Source organism: Rhinopithecus roxellana, chromosome 10 (assembly GCF_007565055.1).
Source record: "Rhinopithecus roxellana isolate Shanxi Qingling chromosome 10, ASM756505v1, whole genome shotgun sequence".
NCBI classification, from domain to species: domain Eukaryota; kingdom Metazoa; phylum Chordata; class Mammalia; order Primates; family Cercopithecidae; genus Rhinopithecus; species Rhinopithecus roxellana.
This window is the reverse complement of record NC_044558.1, coordinates 102,663,523-102,684,907: the sequence shown is the minus strand read 5'-3', so window position 1 is coordinate 102,684,907 and position 21,385 is coordinate 102,663,523. Positions and strand designations below refer to the sequence as shown.

The window sequence follows — 21,385 nt, the reverse complement described above, 5'->3', positions numbered from 1 at the left end:
ACCATCTTGTGCAAGCTCTGCCTCCCTAGTTCAAACAGTTCTCCTGCTTCAGCCTCCTGAGTAGCTGGGATCACAGGCAAGTGCCACCACACCCAGCTCATTTTTATATTTTTAGTAGAGATGGGATTTCACCATGTTGGCCAGGCTGGTCTTGAACTCCTGACCTCAGGTGATCCACTCGCCTCAGCCTCCCAAAGTGCTGGGAACAGGCGTGAACTACCATGCCCGGCTTAGATAATCTGAAGACTCTTTTTTTTTTTTTTTTTTTTTTGAGACGGAGTCTTGCTCTGTCGCCCAGGCTGGAGTGCAGTGGCCGGATCTCAGCTCACTGCAAGCTCCGCCTCCCGGGTTCACGCCATTCTCCTGCCTCAGCCTCCCAAGCAGCTGGGACTACAGGCGCCGCCACCTCGCCCGGCTAGTTTTTTTTTTTTGTATTTTTCAGTAGAGACGGGGTTTCACCATGTTAGCCAGGATGGTCTCGATCTCCTGACCTCATGATCCGCCCGTCTCGGCCTCCCAAAGTGCTGGGATTACAGGCTTGAGCCACCGCGCCCGGCCGATAATCTGAAGACTCTGAATCTGTTAGCTGGAGTTTCTGGATGTCCACATTTACTGTCTTCAGTGCCACCTGCCCCAGCCCGCTCAGCAGCCCTATCACCAGCCTGACACATGAAGTCTTTTCTGATTGTCCCAGGCACGTTTCCACCAGTTGACATGCATCAGCTTGTTTAGCTGCAACCCTGTAACTGTGCCCGTTTGCCAGATGAGGATACCGAAGGAAAAAAGCCGCCTCTAAATAACTTGCCCAAGGTCCATGCAGTGAGCAGCTGGACCGGGATCCAAGCCCAGCGGCTCAGCTTTGGTGTGGAATCTACCCTTGGCCGTTCCCTGGAGGGCAGCTATCTGGGCCTCAGTTTTCTTCTCTGTAAAATGGGGATGTTACTAAATAGTCCATTTGTTTTCGGGTTGTTGAGATGATACAATGAGCTCACATGCAAGGTGTATGCCGTCTGCATAGCTGCGATGATGATATTGATTCTTGCTTTTATTATTATGAATTCTCAGAGTAATTTCTCCCGCCTCCTGGGCCCGGCCTGGCTGATTTGAGGCCCGGATGCCAGAGGCTCGTCTTTGTCCTGGTTGCCGGGCAAGGGTCTTCCTGTGCAGGGCCTGTGGAGAGAGGCCCTCGGTTATCAGTGCCTTAGACTCTGGGCCTGGGCCTGCCACCTGCAGGGAGCAGCAGGCTGGGTCACAGGGTCCTAGAGCCTCCTCCCACCCGACAGGGCCCTCCTGCAAACCAAGAGTCGGTGCAGGGGAAGGAGCAGCCTGGGAGGCTGGGGGCCTCGCCAGCCAGGGTGCTGTTAGGTGGGAGTGGAAGAGGAAGGCTGAGCACCTGGGCCTGGCAGGCACTGCTCCCCACAGCCTGGGGAGAGCCGGTCGGGGGGGGTGTGGCCACCTCTACTTTCCCAGCCTCACTCTGTTCCGGAAGGCGCTTCTGTTCCAGAAGGCGCTTCTGTGCAGCATCCACTTTGTACTTTTGGTTATTCAGCCCCTGTGCTGGGCCCGGGCTGCAGCGACAGACAAGACAAGTGACTCTGCGGCCCTCGGGAAGTTGAATGATAACTGGGACGATGGCAGAGCAAGTGGAGACCGTTCTGAGTGTGAGCACAGCCGTGCCTGGGAAGGAGAGCAGGACTGTTTGACCAGGCGGTCAGGGAAGAGAGCTCTGGGTAGATAGCACAGCCGCCCAGGCCTCTGGTGGCGTGTGCCTGAGGAGCCGAGCGGGCATGGGGTGGGCAGACAGGGCTAAGGAGGGGCCTGGTCTCATACAGAGGGAAACCACTGAGGGTTTTAAGCCAGGGAACAAAGTGAGCTCGTGTGTTTTTACAAACTCATGACGGAGGCAGCACGGTTGTGGAGGTGTCGGCGCCAGTCGGCGGGCTGCTGCAGCTGTTCAGGAGGGTGGCAGTGGCTCAAATTAGGTCATTCATCTGTCAGATGGGGCGCAGTTGAGCAAGACCAGGTGATGCAGCCCAGGTGGCCCCTGCAGAAGCAGTGCAGCCCGGGAGTCCAGAGGGGCCAACTCCAGACCTGGCGACACACACCTGCTGGAGTCCACTCTGACACGGAGCATAGCTGCTGCTCCCACCCCTCCTCCAGCACACAGGACTGCACGGGCAGGGACTTGCAGACACTCACATGCACTCACCCAGACACAGTAGTGTCCCCAAGAGCCTGCTGGCAATGCATCTCCTAGGCCTTAACTCAGCCAACATTGCTCATATCGTCTGTAGTGTATCTCATCCATTCATCTACCTGTCTCTCCATCCATCTACCCATATGTCCATCATCCATCCATCTGTCCATCCGTCCACCATGCATGCATCCATCCATCCATCCATCCATCCACCCACCCATGTATGCATGCATGCAGCCATCCATCCATCCACTCGTGCATCCATCCATCTACCCATCTGTCCATCCATCCACCCATCTACCCGTCTGTCCATGCATCCACCCATGCATCCATCCATCCATCCACCCACCCATCTGTCCATCCACCCATGCATCCATCCATCTACCCATCTGTCCATTCATCCACCCGTCTGTCCATCCATCCACCCGTCTGTCCATCCATCCACCCATGCGTCCACCCATCTACCTGTCCATCCAACCACCCATGCATCTATCCATCCACCCATGCATCCATCCACCCACCTGTCTCTCCATCCATCCACCTGTCTATCTGTCCACCCATGCACCCATTCATCTACCCGTCTGTCCATCCGTCCACCCATACGTCCATCATCCATCCGTCCATCCATCCACCATGTATACATCCATCCATCCACCCATGTATGCATGCATGCAGCCATCCATCCATCCACTCGTGCATCCATCCATCTACCCATCTGTCCATCCATCCACCTGTCTATCCATGCATCCACCCATGCATCCATCCATCCATCTACCCATCTCTCCATCCATCTACCCATCTCTCCATCCATCTACCCATCTGTCCATCCACCTGTGCATCCATCCATCCACCCATCTGTCCATCCATCCACCCGTCTGTCCATCCGTCCACCCATGCATCCATCATTCATCTGTCCATCCGTCTACCCATGCATCCACCCATGCATCCATCCATCTACCCATCTGTCCATCCACCTGTGCATCCATTCATCCACCCATCTGTCCATCCATCCACCCGTCTGTCCATCCGTCCACCCATGCATCCATCATTCATCTGTCCATCCGTCTACCCATGCATCCACCCATGCATCCATCCATCTACCCATGCATCCATCCACCCATCCACCTGTCCATCCATCCGCCCATGCATCCACCCATCTACCTGTCCATCCAACCACCCATGCATCCATCCATCCACCCACCCATCTGTCCATCCATCTACCTGTCTGTCCATCTGTCCACCCATGCACCCATTCATCTACCCGTTTGTCCATCCATCCACCCGTGCATCCATCCATCCATCCACCCATCTGAATCACAATAGAAGAAGGTGGAGCAGCATACTGGAGTGTCCCATACTTGGGGGGCAGTACCCTGCTCCCCTGACACTGTGCTGACTCAGGGAACGCTTGGTCTCTCCTAAACATTGCCTGAGTTCCTCTTTACTGTGCCTGCCTATGCTAGGTAGGCAAGGATAAAAGACAGCCCCTGCCCACTGGGTGCTCATAGTCTACTGAAGAGAGACACAGAAACAAATACTTAGGGGACTGTGGGAGCCTGGAGGAGCTCTTTACCCAGCCTGGTTGGCATGTGGAGTGAACAGAGTGTCAGGAACAAGTTCTGGAAGAAGCAGGGCCACAACAACACTGTGTGGTGTTAGCCTGGAGGAGGGGAAGGCATGCTTTGCCAATACCAGGGTCCTGGAGACAGACAACAGAGTGTCCCTCATTCTGGAGCTTCTGACTCCCTACTCCCAACTCTGAGAGTCGTTCTTCCCATAGTCTATGCAGTCTCATACAGCTGGGCTGCAGTGCCAGACCTCACCAGTAGGTGCTGCCCTCAGCTCAGTGTGACTCCAGCCTGAGCTTCGAGCTGTGGGTGCTAAGAAGTGGCTACCCCTAGCTGGGCACGGTGGCTTACACCTGTAATCCCAGCACTTTGGGAGGTCGAGGCAAGTGGATCACGAAGTCAGGAGTTCAAGACCAGTCTGGCCAAGATGGTGAAACCCCATCTCTACTAAAAATACAAAACTTAGCCGGGTGTGGTGGCGAGTGCCTGTAATCCCAGCTAGTAGAGAGGCTGAGGCAGAGAATCGCTTGAACCCAGGAGGCAGAGGTTGCAGTGAGCCGAGATCTCACCGCTGCACTCCAGCCTGGTGATAGAGCAAGACTCTGTCTTAAAAAAAAAAAAAAAAAAAGTGGCTATTCCTCCAGTCTGAGGGTTGTAGGTTGAGTATGTGTGGAAGAGAGCCCAGAGGCTATGCAGGTAGCATGGATGAGTGGTGAGGAAGTTGGGCCCCCCTTTCCAGTGCCCCCACCAGCAGGTACACAGCCCTCCTTATACCTCTCCAGCACACCCTCCCAGCAGCTGTGGGAGAGCTCCCTTTCCCTGACTGCTTCTGCTGTCTGGGATGCTCCCCAGGGCTCTCCCATCTCTTTCTCTGCAGATGGCAATTTTCCTGAGGCAGCCCCTGCTCAGGTTGACCCCAGAACTGGGTCACTTCCTTTCCCCATCAGGATCACCTTGGGAGTACAAGTTCTGGAGCAGCACCAGTGACCGCCACAAAGCCCCTGCCCTCTGAGCACCCGAGGGTGGGGACACCAGTCCACAAAACAGAGCAGGATGCAGTCGCTGGTGTCACGTGCTGTGGGTGCAGCATCAGCTCCTCCCGACCAGGAACGTGAGCCCAGCCCCGAGGAGGCAGCGGCAGGGGCCTGTGGTAGGGCCGAGGGCAGGACAGGGCGTAGCGTCTGCCTGCAAGTCACCTGTGGCCCAGGCAGATTCAGGACGGAGGGGCCCCAGAGTCGGGCTCTTCCCTTGCCAAATACGAGGGGCCCATAGTCGTCATTCATAGCTCAACAAGGCCTAGAGACGCTGTGAGGGATCCGGGGCTGTCCTGTTGGGAGCGAAGGCAGCAGAGAGAGGTACCACCCACCCACAGTTGTGCCAGGCACCTGCTCTCAGGATTCAGGGACGGCTTTGGGGGCTCATAAAACACAGAAAACCAGGACCAGCTGGGAGCTGGTAGGGACTGTGGGAGGTGGGGAAATGGAGCGTTGTGGACGATAGCAGCCACACCCTCTTTGCTCTGCCCTGCCCTGCCCTGAGCCAGGGAGCGGGACACCCACTGCGGTCCCCTGAGGCTTCCCAACCTTGGCGGGTGGGGAACTTGGAAAGTCTCAAGTCCAGACCCATGACGTCCAGTCCCTGGGGGAGGCCCGGAGTCCTCAAAGCTCCCCAAGGGAGCACTGTTTGCACCAGGCCAGGAGCCTTGTTCTAAGGGGCTCAGCTCCTTAGGAGGAAGCAGGGACTGCAAGGAGGAGGGAGCACAGGCTGCGGGGCTGGGGCAGGGGTATGCTGGGTCCACACACATTTCCACTAGGACACGGGATGGTGGCAGCTCCGCCTCTGCATATCTGTGCTCCATTTCTGCAGGGGCGTCACGTTCCCGTCTCCTGCTGGAACTGTGGCCCAGCCCAGCTAGGGGGTGTGGGGGCCTGACCTCTGCCCCATCTCCCAGGGGGCCTGCCCTTGGCCTGGCAGGTCTGAGGAAGCCACAGGCCCCTTCTCAGGGTTCTCCAGGGTCTACATTAGAACAGCAGCCCTGGCAGCCCCTGACTCCCACCCTCCCTCCCAGGCCTGCGGGTGCAGAGGCTGGAGGCATCGTGGCCGGCCAGTCTGAGATCATGCGCCTGTAGGATAGCCCTAGTCTGAATGTGACACCGTGGGATGGGGTGTGAGAGTCCCCTGGGTGTGATCCGATTGGTGTGAGGCTCACCAGGGCTGCAGAGTGTAGCTGTTGGAGTGGTGCACTGCACCACTCCAAGGCTGCCATTCCTGCTGTGCCGTATGTGGTGCGCACATTTGCCTTGACCATTGCACGTTCCCAGGGAGGACACCTTCTGCTCAGTCTGTACACAGGGACACGGGGGCTGGTGTGGGGCCTCTTGGGTGCTCCACTTTGGGCGGGGCCTACGCAGGACAGTGTGTGCTCAGAGCCTTGGGGCGGGTCTGGGGAGTAGGTGGGGCGATGAATCAGTGAGCCATGTGCATGGGGCACAGTCTGTACAGGGCCAGTGTGACTGCCGTGGTGGAGAGGGGTTAGTGTGGGTGCGTGTATGCGGCCGGTGCATCCCCTCAGCCTGGGGCGGTGTGTGTGCCTGCCAGTACCTGTGGGTCTGCGTGGGTCTCTCTGTGCCCCAGAGGGTTTCCTGGCTGCTTCATGATGGGACCTCTGCTGGCTCCTGTCTCTCTGGCCCCTTCCCAGCAACAGGACAGCTCAAGGGCACTAGTTCCGGACAGGCCAGGCCGCACCTGAGCCCCTGACTGAGCCTGAGCCTCCCAGTGGAACCACGTGTCTGTGGCCAACCCAGAGGCAGTGATTTTTGGACGTGCAGCCTGGAGCTGGGGGACGGTGTGGAGGGAGGGGGTTGGTGAGGGGAGGAGACCCTGGGGGAGGAGCTCTCTATGCCTGGAGCCACCATGTTCCTGTGGTTACTACCAGAACCCTCAGGGCCCCAGTGCTCTTGGGACACGGTCCTGGCCCCACCAGCAGCTGGTCTGTGGCTGCCCAGTGGAGTGCAGCTTGCAGGAGCAGGTTGCTGAGGGTTCAGGAAATTTGAAGCCGGCTGTTAAACTGTTAGTGGCTTCCATCAGCTGTGGTTTGGGTACTAAAGTTGCAGAAACTGACAGGCGCTCCACGCTGGCCCACAGGGAGCTGTTCCTCGCACCCTGCTCCTGCCGCACGCCCCACCTGCTGACATAACTGGACAGACTCAGCCTTCCTCCCCTACCCCAGGAAGCACAGGCTCAGTGGGGCAGCAGGGCGCACCGTGAGGAGGGCAACTTGGGGCTGCAGTGTGTGTGCTGGGCCTGCTGGGCTATTGGCGCCATCAGTGAACTGTGTCCGGGGCCCTACCCGGCCTGCGCTGCCTGTCCCCCAGCACCTGCCACCTGGCAGATGGAACTACCTTCTGTGTGCACCAGGAACGGTTGCTCCTTTGTCACTCTGGGAGGGCAGGGGCTTGGGTCTGCTCTGCTAACTGCCCAGAGCGGTACCTGACTCGTCGGGGCTCCACAGGTGTTGGTTGGACGAGTGGACAGATAGGTGGGCAGACTTCAAGGCTGGGGTGGGCACAGGTGCAGTAGCTCCTGCCTACCCTCCAGGGCAAAAGGGGCACCCTCTGGCCCCAGACATGGACATGTCATTCAGGGACTGTGATCTTGTCTCTCCAGCTCCTGCTGGGAGTGGACGTGTGGCCTCCCTGGCCCCTGGCGTGGCTGGTGGGCAGCACTGAGAAGCGGCTGGACTGAGGGCAGGCACCTTGGCTGTTTGGGGTCCTGCCTGGGGACAGAGTGGGGTGACCAGCCGTGCCCTGTGTCCAGGACACAGGTTCCCAGTTCTACAGGGTTTTTCGAGACTTGGGACTTTCAGAGCTAAAACTGGCCACCCGAGAAAGGGGAAGAGACCCCACACCACGACCTGCCTGGCCACCTCTCGGGCCTCCAGGTGTGGGAGGAGCACACGCAGGGCAGCCTGCTGAGCTCCTCTGTGGCGTGGGGGTGAAGACCGGAGGTGGCGTTTGTGTGGGTGTGAGGTGTGGAGAGGTGCCCTACTCCTCAGCTCTGCTGTGTGGGTGTATCTTAGCCCCGCCTCCCCTCCCACCGGCTGGGTGTCCTTGGGCAGTGAGCAGCCTGCACCACTGTACTCAGCAGCCCTGTGGCAGCCTTTCCTGTTGCTGCCAGGTCCTGCCCTGAACCGCTCTCCCTAGAAGTGAGTGCAGGGCTCATGGGGCCGTTGCCAATGGTCAGACTCCCCGGGGGGCCGGTGACACATGGTTCCTGGAGCGGGCCTGGAAACTCATTCCTGACAGCCTCTGGGGACGGTGATGCTGCATTTCCAGGACCCCACTTTGAGAACCACTAGGAGTGGGACCCTTGGCTCCCTGTGGAGGTGGACGGAACCCTTGACGGCCCCAGCAGGGCAGCACGTGTGGGATGCAGCGGGCAGGGCTGCCCGACTGAGACCGCGGTGCCAGCTCCAGGGGTGAGAAAGGGGGGGTCGTGAGAGTCCAGCTGGTGACAACAGTGACACCTGGTGGCCTGGAAGGTGCCGGCCCCAGGATCCGCTGCACTGGCCATGCCACCACCTAAACCTCATTGCACCAAGGGGCCCTGCCAGGATTCCGGAATGTTACAGTTACAGACGCTGAAACTGAGGCTGGGGGAGGCCAGTCCCTTGCCCAAGGCCACAGTGTAGGGAAGAGCCGGGCAGCCTGGCCAGGGTCTGTGAGGGCTACTGTGCAGCTAAGCAGATCACTAGCCCACCACCCTGCCCCCAGCACCTGCCCAGTAGGCTCAGAATGCTCGGGGGCTGCGTCCCCCGCCCAGCCGGGGCCTCCTCCAGTGCGGGTTCCTGCTACTGTGCGGCGGCTTGATGGACCTCATGGGCGCGGGGCATTGGACCTCAGGGGCCTGGGTGACATCCCTTAATTCGTACTGGCACTGTCTGCCTTGTGTGCACCCTGTCAGCCACACAGGGAAAGGGGTGCGGGACCCCGGAGGCCTGTTGCTGCAGGAGGTGCACGGAGCGGGCTCTGGCTGAGCCCGAGGTCAGCGGGGAGCCAGGCTCATGGCTGTAGCGAGCCACACCAGCCAGTCCTGGGACAGGTTTTCCCTGGCTGGGGCGCACTCCTGCCTAGGATGACTCAATGTAAAGGGCCTCACTGGGGGCCCTGGGATGCGAGGCCTGGGGGCCCAGACGTGCTGGGGCATGTCGCCACAAGGTGCAGAATTGTTCTAGATCCAAGGTGGCCAGAGAGAGAGAGTGCTGGGCCTCCACGGGAGGCTCCTGTGGAGCTGGCTGTGCAGGGGCATCCCTGCTGGGTGCCGGCCAGCAGGAGCTCTGGCCTCTCACTTCCCTCAGCGTTGTGCAGGCTTGAAATTATTTCTAAGTAGGAAAATTAAATACGTGCAGGGCTCTGGGTCTGGTCCCTGTGTGGCCACTTAACCTGTCTGCACGTCTGTTTGCTCATCCGTGAAACGTAAAGGAAAATAGTTTCTACTCGGGGCCACTGTGTGAGCAAACATGTGAGTGCGTGCAAAGCGCCTGGGCCAGGCCCTGGCATGCAGCGGCGCCCATGCTGGCTGGTGTCAGAGGTGGTGGCGGTGGGTAGTGAGTGTGGGCACTCCCTTCTGCAGGTGATGAAATTGAGGCATGGGGAGGCTGAGCAGTGGCCCAAGGGCACACGGCCAGGGACAGGCAGGTCCCACTACCACCTTGCTGCTTGCCCCGAGATGGTGCCGACCGAAGGAGGTGGAGTGGGCACAGCCAAGGGACAGTGGGTGGTACTGAGGCTTGGCCTGGAGGTCATAGCCCTGTACAGCCAGATGGGGTAGTGCTAACCAGCCAGGGGGCGGCTTGGCCGTTGAGGCTGAGAAGAGCCCAGGGTGTGGGAGAAGGCCCCACCTGTGGTCCCCAGCACCCCCAGGATGTCTTCAGAGTCAGCGGCTTGTGGAAGGGGCGGCTCCGAGCACATGGCGGTTCTCATGTCACTGAGCCGGTGGGTCCTGGGTAGGTCCTCCCCATCCTGGTAGAGTGTGTTATCTGTGTGTGAGCCGTCAGCCGGGATGGCATTCCTGGCTCTGCAGAGCTCCGTACTGCTGCTGCTCCCGCCCCCAGACCAGGACCCGGCCCACCACAGCACGTCACATCCCAGAGCGCGCAGTGGCTGTCGGGGCACCTGGGGCCAGGGTGCCAGGAGCAGGCACGTAGCCCTAGCTAGCGGGCCCCGATGCGGACATGGTGAGGTGGGTGTTTGCCTGAGACAGTGTCTCTCTCTGTCCCAGATGAAGGTCACCGTGTCCAAAGGGGGCGACCGGGACAGTGACGACGACAGCGTCCTCGAAGCCACCAGCTCCCGGGACCCGCTCAGTGATGTGAGTACCCACAGCTGCTTGCGCCCGGAGGCTCCCTGAGTCTGGGCCGCCTGCCCGCTGTGTCCTGCACAAGGGCATCCAGGAAGCCGCTGGTTAGGGCCCGGTTTCCCATGAAGGCTTTGTCTTAGCAGTTAGCATTTTGCCTTCATTAAAGCATGATTTTTTACTCATTAGGACTTTCCCCATTAGGAGAGATTTAAATGAAGAAATGTGAGCGAGCTAGCAGGAGCCCAGAGCCCAAAACGTTCAGCCTGCATTGGACACTGCGCCTGCACCACTGGCCCTGGGGGTGGAGGGCAGGCGGATGGCGGCCGAGCCTCGAGATGGGCACCCCTGGGCTGCCACTGGGGACGCCTGGGCTGCCGTGGGTCCTGCCCTGCTGCTGGGGACACCCACCTGCCTCATGGGCTGGGGCGGGAGACAGGCGGAGTGTGGAGGCAGCAGGGGCCGGGGTTTGTTAAACGTCAGCGGAAGGTGCTTCTTTCACCCTGATCAGGTCTGGGCCGAGCGTCCCAGGCTCCCGACATGCCCGTGCCAGGCAGAGGCACACGCTGACCTGGGTCAGGACACGCCTTTGGTGTCCCTGAGAGAGGCCCCTGGGCCCCAGGTCACCGGGGGGCCGGGACCCCCCACACTTAGGCTCTCATGCTGGATTTGGCCAGTGACAGGGCTGGACCCTGAGCGCGCGGCAGTGGGAGCATCGGGCCGGGGCGGGAAGAGGCCGGAGGCCATTGACACCTTTTCCCCAGCTCCTGCAGGATGTGTGGGGTGGGCAGTGGGGGGAGTTCTGATGAATGGAACCTGAGGCATCTCATTATCACTTAAATGAAGGCCTCACTTCCCGTCTCCCCATCTTGTTGCCACAAGTTAGGAAAATAGACTGGGAATTACCTGGGGTCGCTGCTGCCCTGGTTCGTCCTCTGATTGCCAGCCCCTGATGAATGAAGTCACATTCTGGGCACAACGCAGCAGCTGGGACTGAGGCTCAAACTCGGGGCGACAAAGGCCCCCCACCCCTCTGACAGCCGGGAGCTGACGGGTGGGGCCATCGGGACCCAGGGCCTTGGGCTCTGTCCCCTGACACCCTGGGGCTCTTTAGGAGCTGACCTGGCCCTGGCAAGGGTCTGTCTGGGGAAGGGGGAGGGGGTGTCCTCCCCGACTCTGCAGTGGGGGTCTTGGATTGATTAGGGAGAGTGGGGGGCTGCTCTCAGCTGGCCCCATAGCCCCCCTTTTCTTCCTCTGCCCTGCCCCTCGGAGTGTTGGATCTTTGCATCTGCCCCCTGCTCCCCAGGCTGTTCTGGACCCTCTCCATGAGCCCCACCCTGCCCGGCTCAGTGACCCACCCCATCCACTACAGCAACCCTGAGTCTGCTTGCCCCCCACTCCGGCTGGGGGAGGCCCTGGTGGTCCGAGTGTGTAGCTGGTGTGATCCACACCTCTGTCCTGAAGACCTCACAACACCCACTCAAGCCAGAGGGATCCAAGGGTATAGGGGGCCCCCAGCAGCCCCTGCAGACCAGAGGGATCCCCACCAAGAGTATGGGGGACCCCAGCAGCCCCTGCAGACCAGAGTGTTCCCTGATGTCTGAGGGGCTCCCAGCTGCCATCCGCCAGCCCCGACCCCCGCCCCCACCTGTCAGGCCCCTGTGGTGAGCCCTCCTTTGAGGGCTCCATCTGGCACCTCCTCCAGGAAGCCTTCCATGACTAGCCAGGGCACCCTCCCCAAAGTCCTGCAACTGTGGACCCCTCTGGTGGGTGGGCACGGAGGGAGGTCAGCAGAAGCTGGGGCCCTGGGCCAGCCTCCCCCAGGTCTTCCTGCCTCCTCTGAGGAGCGTTTCTGGTGGGGCCTGCCCTCTTGGGGACAGGGAGCTAGCCAAGGGCATCCCTGTGGGAGCCTCCTCGGGTTTGGATCCCAGAGCTGCTGCAGGGGAGCCTCAGACTGGCTGGGCCAGGAGGACAAAAGCCCCTGGGGAGGACCCCACCATGACGCCCCCATGACGCCGAGCTCTGTCCTCCTCCCCGTGGCCTCAGTCCTCGTGGCCCCTGCCTGTGAGGACATCTCACTGGCGGTCCTGGGCCTGGGCATCTGGACCTGTCCCCACCCGGGAGAGGTGCTCAGCCGGGTTATGGGCTGTGGGGCTGCGGGGCAGGTGGCCGGGTGTGTCCCTAGGAGTTTGGGTCAGAGCCGCAGCCTCACTGACTGTCCCCTCTTCCTTCCTGCAGAGCTCTGCGCAGGCGGTCTCAGGGAGAGGCTACTCTGTAAGTCCCCCAGCACCCCCACAACCATCTTTGTCCCCTTGGGGCCTTGGGACCGGGCCCCCACCTCACCTGTCTGGAGGCCCCACAACTTAGCTCACCCGTCTTGTGCCCGCTTTCCCTCTGAAGCCCCAGACTGGTTCTGGCCTCAGGCACGTGGGGCTGGTGGGGAGTGGACAAGCTCCAGAGTGAAGATCGGGGGAGTGTCCTGCTCACGGTTTGCCAGAGGCCCCCAGGCTGACATGCTGCCCCAGGGGGACGGGCTGGCCCTGTGGCTGTGGCCCTGCCAGGAGCCTCGGAGTGGTCAGCCTGCACAGACCCCAGCGGCGGCTAAGGCTGCTGGGATCCGCGGGACCATGGCCGGGCTGCTTCCTGGGGTCCTATTGGGGGCCTGGGACATTTGGTGTGGGAGGTGCCCGTGGTGTCAGCAGCCGCCTCCAATGCCCCAACCGGCACCTGCCTCAGCCTGGACAGAGAGGACTCGGTCCAGGTTGGGCACTGCAGGGCAACACCCAGGGAGCCAGCACCCCATGGCGGGCAGGGGGAAGGAGACCCGTGTGCAGCCTTCATGACAGGTGTGTGCCCAGGGGGTTGCAGGTGTGTGCCCGGGGGGGAGTGGGTATGTGCCCGGGGGGGTGGGTGTCTGCCCGGGGGAGTGGGTGTGTTTCGGTGTGCCGTGCCTCCCCATGGGTGCACATGGCACGGCGGAGGTCTCCTTGCACATGTGCCTGGACTTACTGTGGGAATGGCCTGGGAGGCCAGGCGCCGACCCCTGCCCCCCAGACCTGGAGGCCCAGCCCCATCTCCCCGACTCCCATCACCGCTGTCCCTGCCCTCCTTATGACTGGGTTTCATTTTCCCTCAAGTGTCAGGAAGGACATTAATGACATCGTAAAACCCAGAGCTCCATAAAAGCCATTTCTACAGATTGACGGCCTGCTTGGCTCGTGGGAGGGTGGGGGCCTGGACTCCGCCCGCCCTGTCCCTGCAGCCCCCGCAATTTCCAGGCCGAAGAGGCTCCCTCACTAAACCACAGCAGCTTTTCATAGGGTGTGTAATTAACCATCAGTGACCCAGTGTGGCCAGGCCAGAGGGGATGCGGACTGGTGTGGCAGCCCCCCACTGTCTCTGTCCCACAGCTTCTGCTGGTGGCAGAGCAGGAGGCGGTGAGGGGGTGGCATGGGCGGCGCGGCCACAGGCCAGGAGTGGACCCCATGATCCCTGGACCCAGGATCATGGGCAGGAATCGCCCACTTGACTGGGTTCAGTCAAGCAGGGGCTCAGCTGGGCCCTTTGCACCCTCACTCCAGCTCCCCTGAGGCTGCCCTTTCACCTGAGGGTCTGTGTAAAGCCCTGGGCTCAGCTCTGCCACCCTGGGCTCGGCTCTGCCACCCCGGGTTCTGCCTTTGGCCTCTCACCTGGTTTGGCCCAGAGTCCATGAGCCGTTGACCTGGGGCGGCCGGAGCTCACATCTGGGCAGTGGTTCCTGGAGCATCCGCCCGCCCAAGGGGCTTCTTCCTGGGGCTTTTCTTCCTCCTGTGCTGCGTGGGGTGTCGGCGGGCCTTGGGCAGTCTTGCTGTTGTCGTCTGAGCGCGGGGGACAGCCCCTCAGAGGTGGCTGTGGTTGTCCTGACAGCCATCGTCATGAGTGTGATGACACTCCCCCACCCTTCTCTGGGCGGTGTACTGGGCAGGCCATCAGCCATATCCTGACAGGCCGGCTCCTGGTGTGCATGTTTGGGGTCAGAGTGTGGAAATGGGCTAAAGCCACCTGGCCCTGGCTGCTGGGAAGCACCTGGGCCAAGTGGGGTGCCCTGATGCAGACTCCATGGGCAGGAGGAGGGCTGCGGCCCCTGCGTAGGTGCCAGACTGTTGAGTGTTGGTGACATCTCCGAGTGCCGGGCAGGGCTCCTGCCGGCTTACTGTGGGCCAGGGGGAGGGCTGGGTCTTAAGTTCTGGAAGGTGGGCTCTGCCCCGGTTACTGGTGAGGTGTGCACATAGTCACCTCCCATGGCCACCCCAGCTGGTCTGAGGCCCCCAGGGCACCTGGGCCTCTCTGCCCTGAGCCACTGGGTGCCCTTCTGCTTCTTAGTCTCCATTCGTTATTCAGGTCTTCTCTCCAGAGCACTCTCTGTGTTTCCTGAGAAAGCCCATCATTAACTTGCCAGCTGCTTGCAGCTTAACCCCCACAGCCGAGGCACAGAAGTGACAGATGGTGGGGTGGGGGGAGGGGGAAGTCAGGGGAGGAGCCGGCCTGCTGCACAGGGATGGGGTTCCCCTCCAAGCCACAGGAGCCCGGGAGGACCCTGAGGGCTGCAGACGGTCCTGTGTGTGTGCCCTGGGCCCCGGCGCACACAGACGTGTGTTTCAGACCCTGGTGCGTACAGGTGGGCCCTGCCATGTGCAGGTGTGCACCCGGGGCCCTGGTCCAGTGTAGCCCTCAGTCGCCCACGCTGTCAGCCCTGGGGACCCCTTGTGTCCAGTGTGTGTGGGGGGGTACAGGGGAGAGCCCAGGCTCCAGGCAGACAGCAGGGAGGTGCCCGGCCTCCTCGGAAGTGCTCTTCCCCGGCACTGAGGACTGGAGGCAGGTGGAGGCCAGACCACCTCAGGGGCAGAGGACCCAGAACCGGCCCCACAACCCCTGGGGCGGAGGACCCAGAACCAGCCCCACGGGACACGTGCCCAGGAGCAGGACAGGCAGGACCCAGGAGCAGGCAGGGGGCCTGGCTGAGGGTCTGGATTGTGCTGGAGCCTGGGACCCACTAGTGGGGGTTCGGTACTTCCCTGAGGCCCTCAGACTCCTGGGGTGCTCCCTAGGCTGGGGCTGCCATATGTGTGTGGGCGTGTGTGCATGTGCGTGTGTGTGCATGCAAGTGCGCATGTGCCCGTGTGCACCGCGTGTCCGCGGTACCCCCGTGTGGTGCGCTGTGTGGGGCTGTGTGTTGCCTTGTCGAGCAGTGTCATGGGTTCCTTTCTGGGCCTCTGCGTGTGTGTGCGCGCGCACGCACCCACGCGTGTGACCTGTGTGTGTTTGCGTGTTGTGCACGTGGCGCTGCGTGTTGCGAACTTGGCGTTGTGTGTTGTGAACTTGGCGTGTGTTGTGTATGTGGCATTGTGTGTTGTGAATTTGGCGTGTGTTGTGCACGTGGTGTGTGTTGTGAACTACTTGGCGTTGTGTTGCTCATGTGGCAGTGTGTTGTGCATGTGGCGTTGCGTGTTGTGGATGAGGCGTTATGTGTTGCTCACGTGTGCACCCCTTGCTGCCTGCCTATCTGTGACTAGGGCCTCCAGCATAATGAGGAGCCACAGCCAGGCCGGCAGCCTCCCATGTTGCTGAGCGGCACGGGCATTCTTCACCTGGTCTGGTTTTATGAACCATCCTGAAAGTGGTGTAATTTTGTCCACATCGGTGGCCAGCAAAGCCCCAGCTATTGCTCATCCTCAGCAGCTGCTGCCCCGAGTGTGTGGTTTGGCCTCCTCGGCCACCGTCAGCACTGTAAGGTCAAGCTGCTTCCACCCGAGGATGTGGTGACTGATGGCAGCGTGGCAGGGGCAGCGTGGCAGGGGCTGGCAGATTCGTTAGAATGAGGATCCACAAGAGCCTGCTGGGGTTGGAGCCATTCCTGCCGGCACAGGAGCCTGGCTTGCCCTCCCACACCGGAGCACAGAATGTTCTGGAAGGGCCCGTGGCCAGCAGGGGGCGTACAGGGGCCAGGGTGAGGGGCCAGATGAGCTGCAGGGTAGAGGTAACAGCCCATGGTGAGGCCCAGGCCTCAGGGACCCATCTCACCCTGCACGCGGCATTTAGTTACCAGATCATCCCGTTCTCTAGACAGGGTCGCAGGCCCAGAGAGGCCGATGGGGCCACCCATGGGCACCCACCTCAGTGACTGGGAGCTGAGACCCTCAGACCTCCCTCACCACTCAGCCCCGCCTGCCCAGGATTGTCCTCCATGCGGCTGCCCGGCCCCTTGTGCCCGCCAAGAAGAGCCACCTGTGTGGCTCTGCCCACACACCCTCCTCTGCCCCCAGTAGCGCCCACTTGGCCACAGCCCCCCAGACCCTTCCTGTCCCAATGGCAAGGCCGTCCATCAGGGTCATAGACACCCGCCCTGCACAAACTGAGGTGTGGAGAAATCGGTCCCCTTGCCTCCCCTCTAGCCCCTGTGTGCGGAGCGTAGCCATGGCCAGGGCATGCACGTCGGGGGAAAGATGGGAAAGACCCTGGTAAGGGAAGCCAGGGAGGTGCTGCCCCAGTTGGGTTGTTAAGCACAGCGCAGAAGGGTGGGAAGGGGGGCCAGGTCGGCGGGGACGGGGACAGGAAGGTCTGGAAGTGGGTGGGAGGAGGAGCCAGGCCGACTGAAGCAGGTGCAGGTTTGAACAGCGGGGCCGGTAGGAGGCTCTGAGGCCCCTGAGGAGGGAGCCCACCGTGTGCTTGGGGGCAGGCCTGGGACAGGGAGGCTGGAGGTGGGCGGGAGGGGCAGAGACCCAGCCAGGTGGGACACTGCAGATGCCACCAGCCGCCCAGGCCGTGTCGCCCTCGCTCTGCACCAGGCCCGATACAGGCACTGTCTTTACGAGGCAGGTTTATGACACTCACTACGTGGCTCCTTGGGCCTCTTCTGAGCAGCCATAATTTGTACAAAAGCAATAAAAACACATCAGTCTCTCCCTGGAGTCAGAGAGCCACAGTCTCCTCCCAACCTCGGAGCGTAGGAGGGTCTTTCAGGCTGGCTGCTGTGTGGGGACCGCAGAGGTGGGGGCTGAGCCATGTCCTCACCCGTGGTGGCCACAGCCCATGCCCATCTGCCCACCCATTTGTTCATCTTCACGCACCCACATCCATGCATTTACCCACCACCTGTCCCCATCTGCCACCCATCTGTCCGTCCATGCCACGGTGATCGTGTGCCCGAGGGCAGTGGCCTCAGCACAGCCTGACTCTGGGCTGGTCTCTGTGCCGGGCACGTCACACAGGGTCCCTGCCCTCAGGCAGCTGCCGTTCCAGTGGGGAGAGGAGCCAGTCGGTAAAGAGAGCAGCAGCTGCCAGCTGGGAAGGAAGGTGGGCCGGGGTCGGGGCAGTGTCTCAGAAGGGGCAGGCCAGGGCGTCTGGGTAGGGGCAAGCCTGTGTGTGCGGGACCTGAGACGGGCGGGCGCAGCTGCTGGAGGAAACAGGGAGGGGTGCGAGGGAGCTGGGTCGTGGAGGATGGGAGGCTGTGCAGATAGCGCCACTGTTCCCCAACACCCCAGGCTAAGTGACAGAGGGGCTGACCCACCCAGTGCTGAGAGGGGCAGGGTCCAGGCCGGGCTTGTTCCAGCAGCCCAGGCACCACCACTCAGCTCTGGGAGGTTGGCATGTGGGCAGCAGGGACTTGGGGTCCTGGGAGGTGGCCGTTCTGCCATCCACCCCCACTCGGGGCCTGGCCTCTGTGGGCTGTGGGAGGGCGTACATTGTCGGGCCCGAGGTGAAGGGAGTGTCTGCGTGTGAGAACACCTTCATCTCCATGGCATATAGATCATCGGACTTCTCCACCTGCAGTATTTGATTGCAAACAGGTGACGTCCATGAAGAGGCCTCACCTCCGTCTGCAGATGCGGAAGCCGAGGCCCAGGCGTCAGCTGCACCTGTCTCACCCTCTGCCAGGGCAGGGTCCAGATGGGGCCAATGGATTTGGTCCCCTCCCTGTCCACCCTTTTCACCTTGCCGCCTCCCTGTGCCCATGCAGGGCTCACTCCCCGCGGCCGGCATGTGCTCTTTTATCTTCCTGTTTCGTGGGTCAGAATTGAGCGAGGCTCAGCCCGGCTGGCTCCTCTGTGCTGCACTGCGCTCACTGGGGTCTCCCGGGGACGATGGCTGGTGGCTGGGCTGGGTGGAGGGTTCAGGGTGGCTTTGCTTATGTGCCCGGCTTCTGGGCCTCGGTGGCTCAAGGCCCAGGCAGCTGTGGCCACCCCTCCCAGAGCCTCAGCCAGGCTGGCGGCACCATTCCAGCACATTCTGCAGGTCAGAGCCCCGCAGGTCAGAGCCCCCCAGCCCAGGCCAGGTTCCAGGGGAGGGGTTGGACCCTGGCCTGGGGGGGGCCTCATAAGTGCCGCCCTTCACCTCGCCCACAGCTCCCTGCAGCACTCCCAGGAACGGGGACCACAGCCGTCTACCAGGCAGGACAGCCCTACGGGGCAGGGAGGTGCCCGACCAAGGAGGGCGGCACAGACAGTGAAGGTGGCGGTGCACAGCCCTGCTGGAGAGGGTCAGGCTGGAGTCCAGAGTGTCCGTCAAGCTGAAATCCAATTATGGGAACAGGCTGGGCTGCTGTGACACGGGGGTTAGGAATTAATGTTAACACTGTTTCTGGTTAAGACTTTTTGTGTTGATAAATAATTCATGAGGCAGTTAGCACTTTGAGCCTGACAACACGAGAATATATTAATACGATCGGCTCCAAGAAAGGTCAGCCACGTGCTCGGGGCCGGGGGGCCATCTTTTATTCATTCCCTGACACAGGCTTGTTAATTATTCCGGTCCAGCCAGGGCTGTGCTGGGAGGGACGCTAATGAGAAAAAGGAGAGTGGATTTGAGACCCACACTCCGTCCACTGTGGGGACGTAGAGGGAGAGACGGAAGGAAGCCCCACTGAGGCCTCTGAGGCAGGATGGAGGCTGCAGCCTGGCCCCCTGACAGTACTGGTTGGGTGTGAAGAGGTGAGCAGAGCTGATCCGCAGGTATGTGGGGCAGTGGCTGCCAGATCCCAGCTCTCCCAGCCAGATGAGGAACAGGAGCAAGTGCAGCCAGTATCAGAGAGCAGGAGGTGCACGGGAAAGTGAGGCTGAGGCCGTGGGTGTCCCAGGCACGCTAGGCCCAGGGGGTGCAGGAACCCCCAGAGAAGCAGCTGGGCAGAGACCCAGAGGGGAGGTTTGTGGGGCCAGGGGTTAGGAGTCCTGCGTGTGTGCACGTGTGTCCATGACAGTGTGAGTGCACGTGTGTCCATGATGGTGTGTGTGAGTGCATGTTACATGATGGTGTGAGTGCACGTGTGTCCATGACAGTGTGAGTGCACATATGTCCATGATGGTGTGAGTGCACATGTGTACATGACTGTGGGTGAGTGCATGTGTACATGGCAGTGCACATGTGTGTACATGTGTGTGGATATGTGTACATGGTGTGAGTGCACATGTACATGACTGTGTGCCATGTGTACATGATGGTGTGAGTGCACGTGTGCATGGTGTGTGTGAGTGCACGTGTACATGAAGGTGTGCCATGTGTACATGATGGTGTCTGTGAGTGCAGGTGTACATGACAGTGTGTGCCATGTGTACATGATGGTGTGTGTGAGTGCATATGTACATGACAATGTGAGTGCACGTGTACATGAAGGTGTGTGTGCCATGTGTACGTGACAGTGTGAGTGCCATGTGTATGTGACGGTGTGTGTGAGTGCACATGTGTATGTGAAAGTGTATTATGGGCCTATGTGTACATATAAGTGTACATGCATGCATAACTGCATGTCAGTGCACGTGTGTACATAAAAATGTATGTGGCTGTGCACATGTGTGTATGTAATGGTGTCTTTGCACATCTGTACATATGATCGTGTTGTGCATGTGCCTGTGTGGTAACGATCATGGTGAGGCCAGGGGCTCTGGTGGCGTGCCAGGGTCTTCAGGCTGGTGTGGGGTGGGGTGGAGTGGAAGCGGCTGGTGGCCAGCTCTTGTCGCCAGGAACCCCCTTGCTATGTGGAGACAGCTGGAAGGCTAGAGCACAGGGGCTCCAGGTGGCCATGCTCGACAGGACATGAGGGCTGAGGGTTAGGGATGTGCTGCATGGCCACCCTGTCATGTGGTGGGTGCCCTCTGCTGTGGGTGTGAAGCCCACAGAGCGTGTGGCCAGGGACACGTACTTAATGGGAAGAGTGGCACTCGGGTGGAGAATGGAAAGCTGTTCTGAGTGAGACGGTTCCTGTCCAGTGTGTGAGTCGGGCCAAGCCCGGAGGTGGCTGTGGTGGGCCCTCCCCAGCCCGCATCCCAGGGTATCACAGCGCGAATGCCGGTCCAGCATGTCCGGTGTGTGAGTCGGGCTGAGCCTGGAGGTGGCTGATGTGGACGCTTTCCCCATCCGCGTCCCAGGGTGTCACAGAGCAAATGCCAGTCCAGATTTTCCATTTGTGGCAGTCGCGACTTGAGAAAATTAAAGGTGATTTTGTGCATTTTAGAGCATTTAGGTCCAAGGCTCAGGTGGTGCTAAGCAGGTTTCTAGTACTGCAATGTCTGGCGGAATGTTCTGGAATTGCACTGGGGCTGGGCAGTGCTCCCTCGGGGACTGGCCCCAGCACCTAGTGCCCCAATCTTTGTGACAGTTGGGAGCCCCTGCGAGGACAGTTTTGTCCCCTCCAAGCACAGCGTGGGGCTGCGGGCAGTGCGGACTTCGGAGCCCAGGCTGCTCATGTGTGTGCCTGCCATGTCTCCAGCTGAGTGGACCCTGTCGACCCTCGGGAACAGGATCCGTGTTCTCAACAGACAAGACCGTGGATCAGCAAGCAGCCGATCGGAGATCCCCCCTGGGTGGGATCAGGGCCCTGAGCAGGGGCTGGCCGAACTCATGTGGAGGGGCAGGGCTGCCACTGCACGGAGAGCTCAGGGGAGGGGCCACAGAGCCCTGAGTGCCAGGAGGAGCCAGACTGGCCAGGACTCAGGGAAGAACATTGGGGGAACGGGCTCACCCAGATCCCTGGTCAGAGTGAGCTTCGCTGTGGCTGGGCTGAGTCCCTCGGGGCAGGCCTGAGAGGGAGTTAGTTTGATTCACAGGAGGTCCTAAGACGGAAGGGGCCTGGGAGGGTGCGTTCTCCAGCTGTCTCTCCTCCTAACCAGGGCTCCAGCCCCACATTCTTGCTGACGCGTGGCTCACCAGGCCCCTCAGGTGGTCTCCCTTGGCAGCTCTCAGGGAGAGTTCAGAAATGCCTCCGGAGATCCTGGGGCCAGAGGCAGGGGTGCCAGCC

General features: G+C 60.9%; 1 protein-coding gene across 23 annotated transcripts in view; it reads left to right on the top strand.

Moving 5' to 3' along the window:
• FBRSL1 (fibrosin like 1) overlaps positions 1-21,385 on the top strand; it is a 93,809-nt gene that overhangs the window by 26,584 nt on the left and 45,840 nt on the right. For 19 of the 23 annotated variants that reach the window (XM_030938440.1, XM_030938444.1, XM_030938441.1 and 16 more), the window contains 2 exons: positions 10,045-10,134; positions 12,358-12,393. The exons of the other annotated variants lie outside the window; for them this stretch is intronic. In XM_030938440.1, coding sequence (XP_030794300.1) covers positions 10,045-10,134; positions 12,358-12,393 — 126 coding nt within the window. The remainder of the gene's footprint in view (positions 1-10,044; positions 10,135-12,357; positions 12,394-21,385) is intronic. 23 annotated transcript variants of the gene reach the window in all.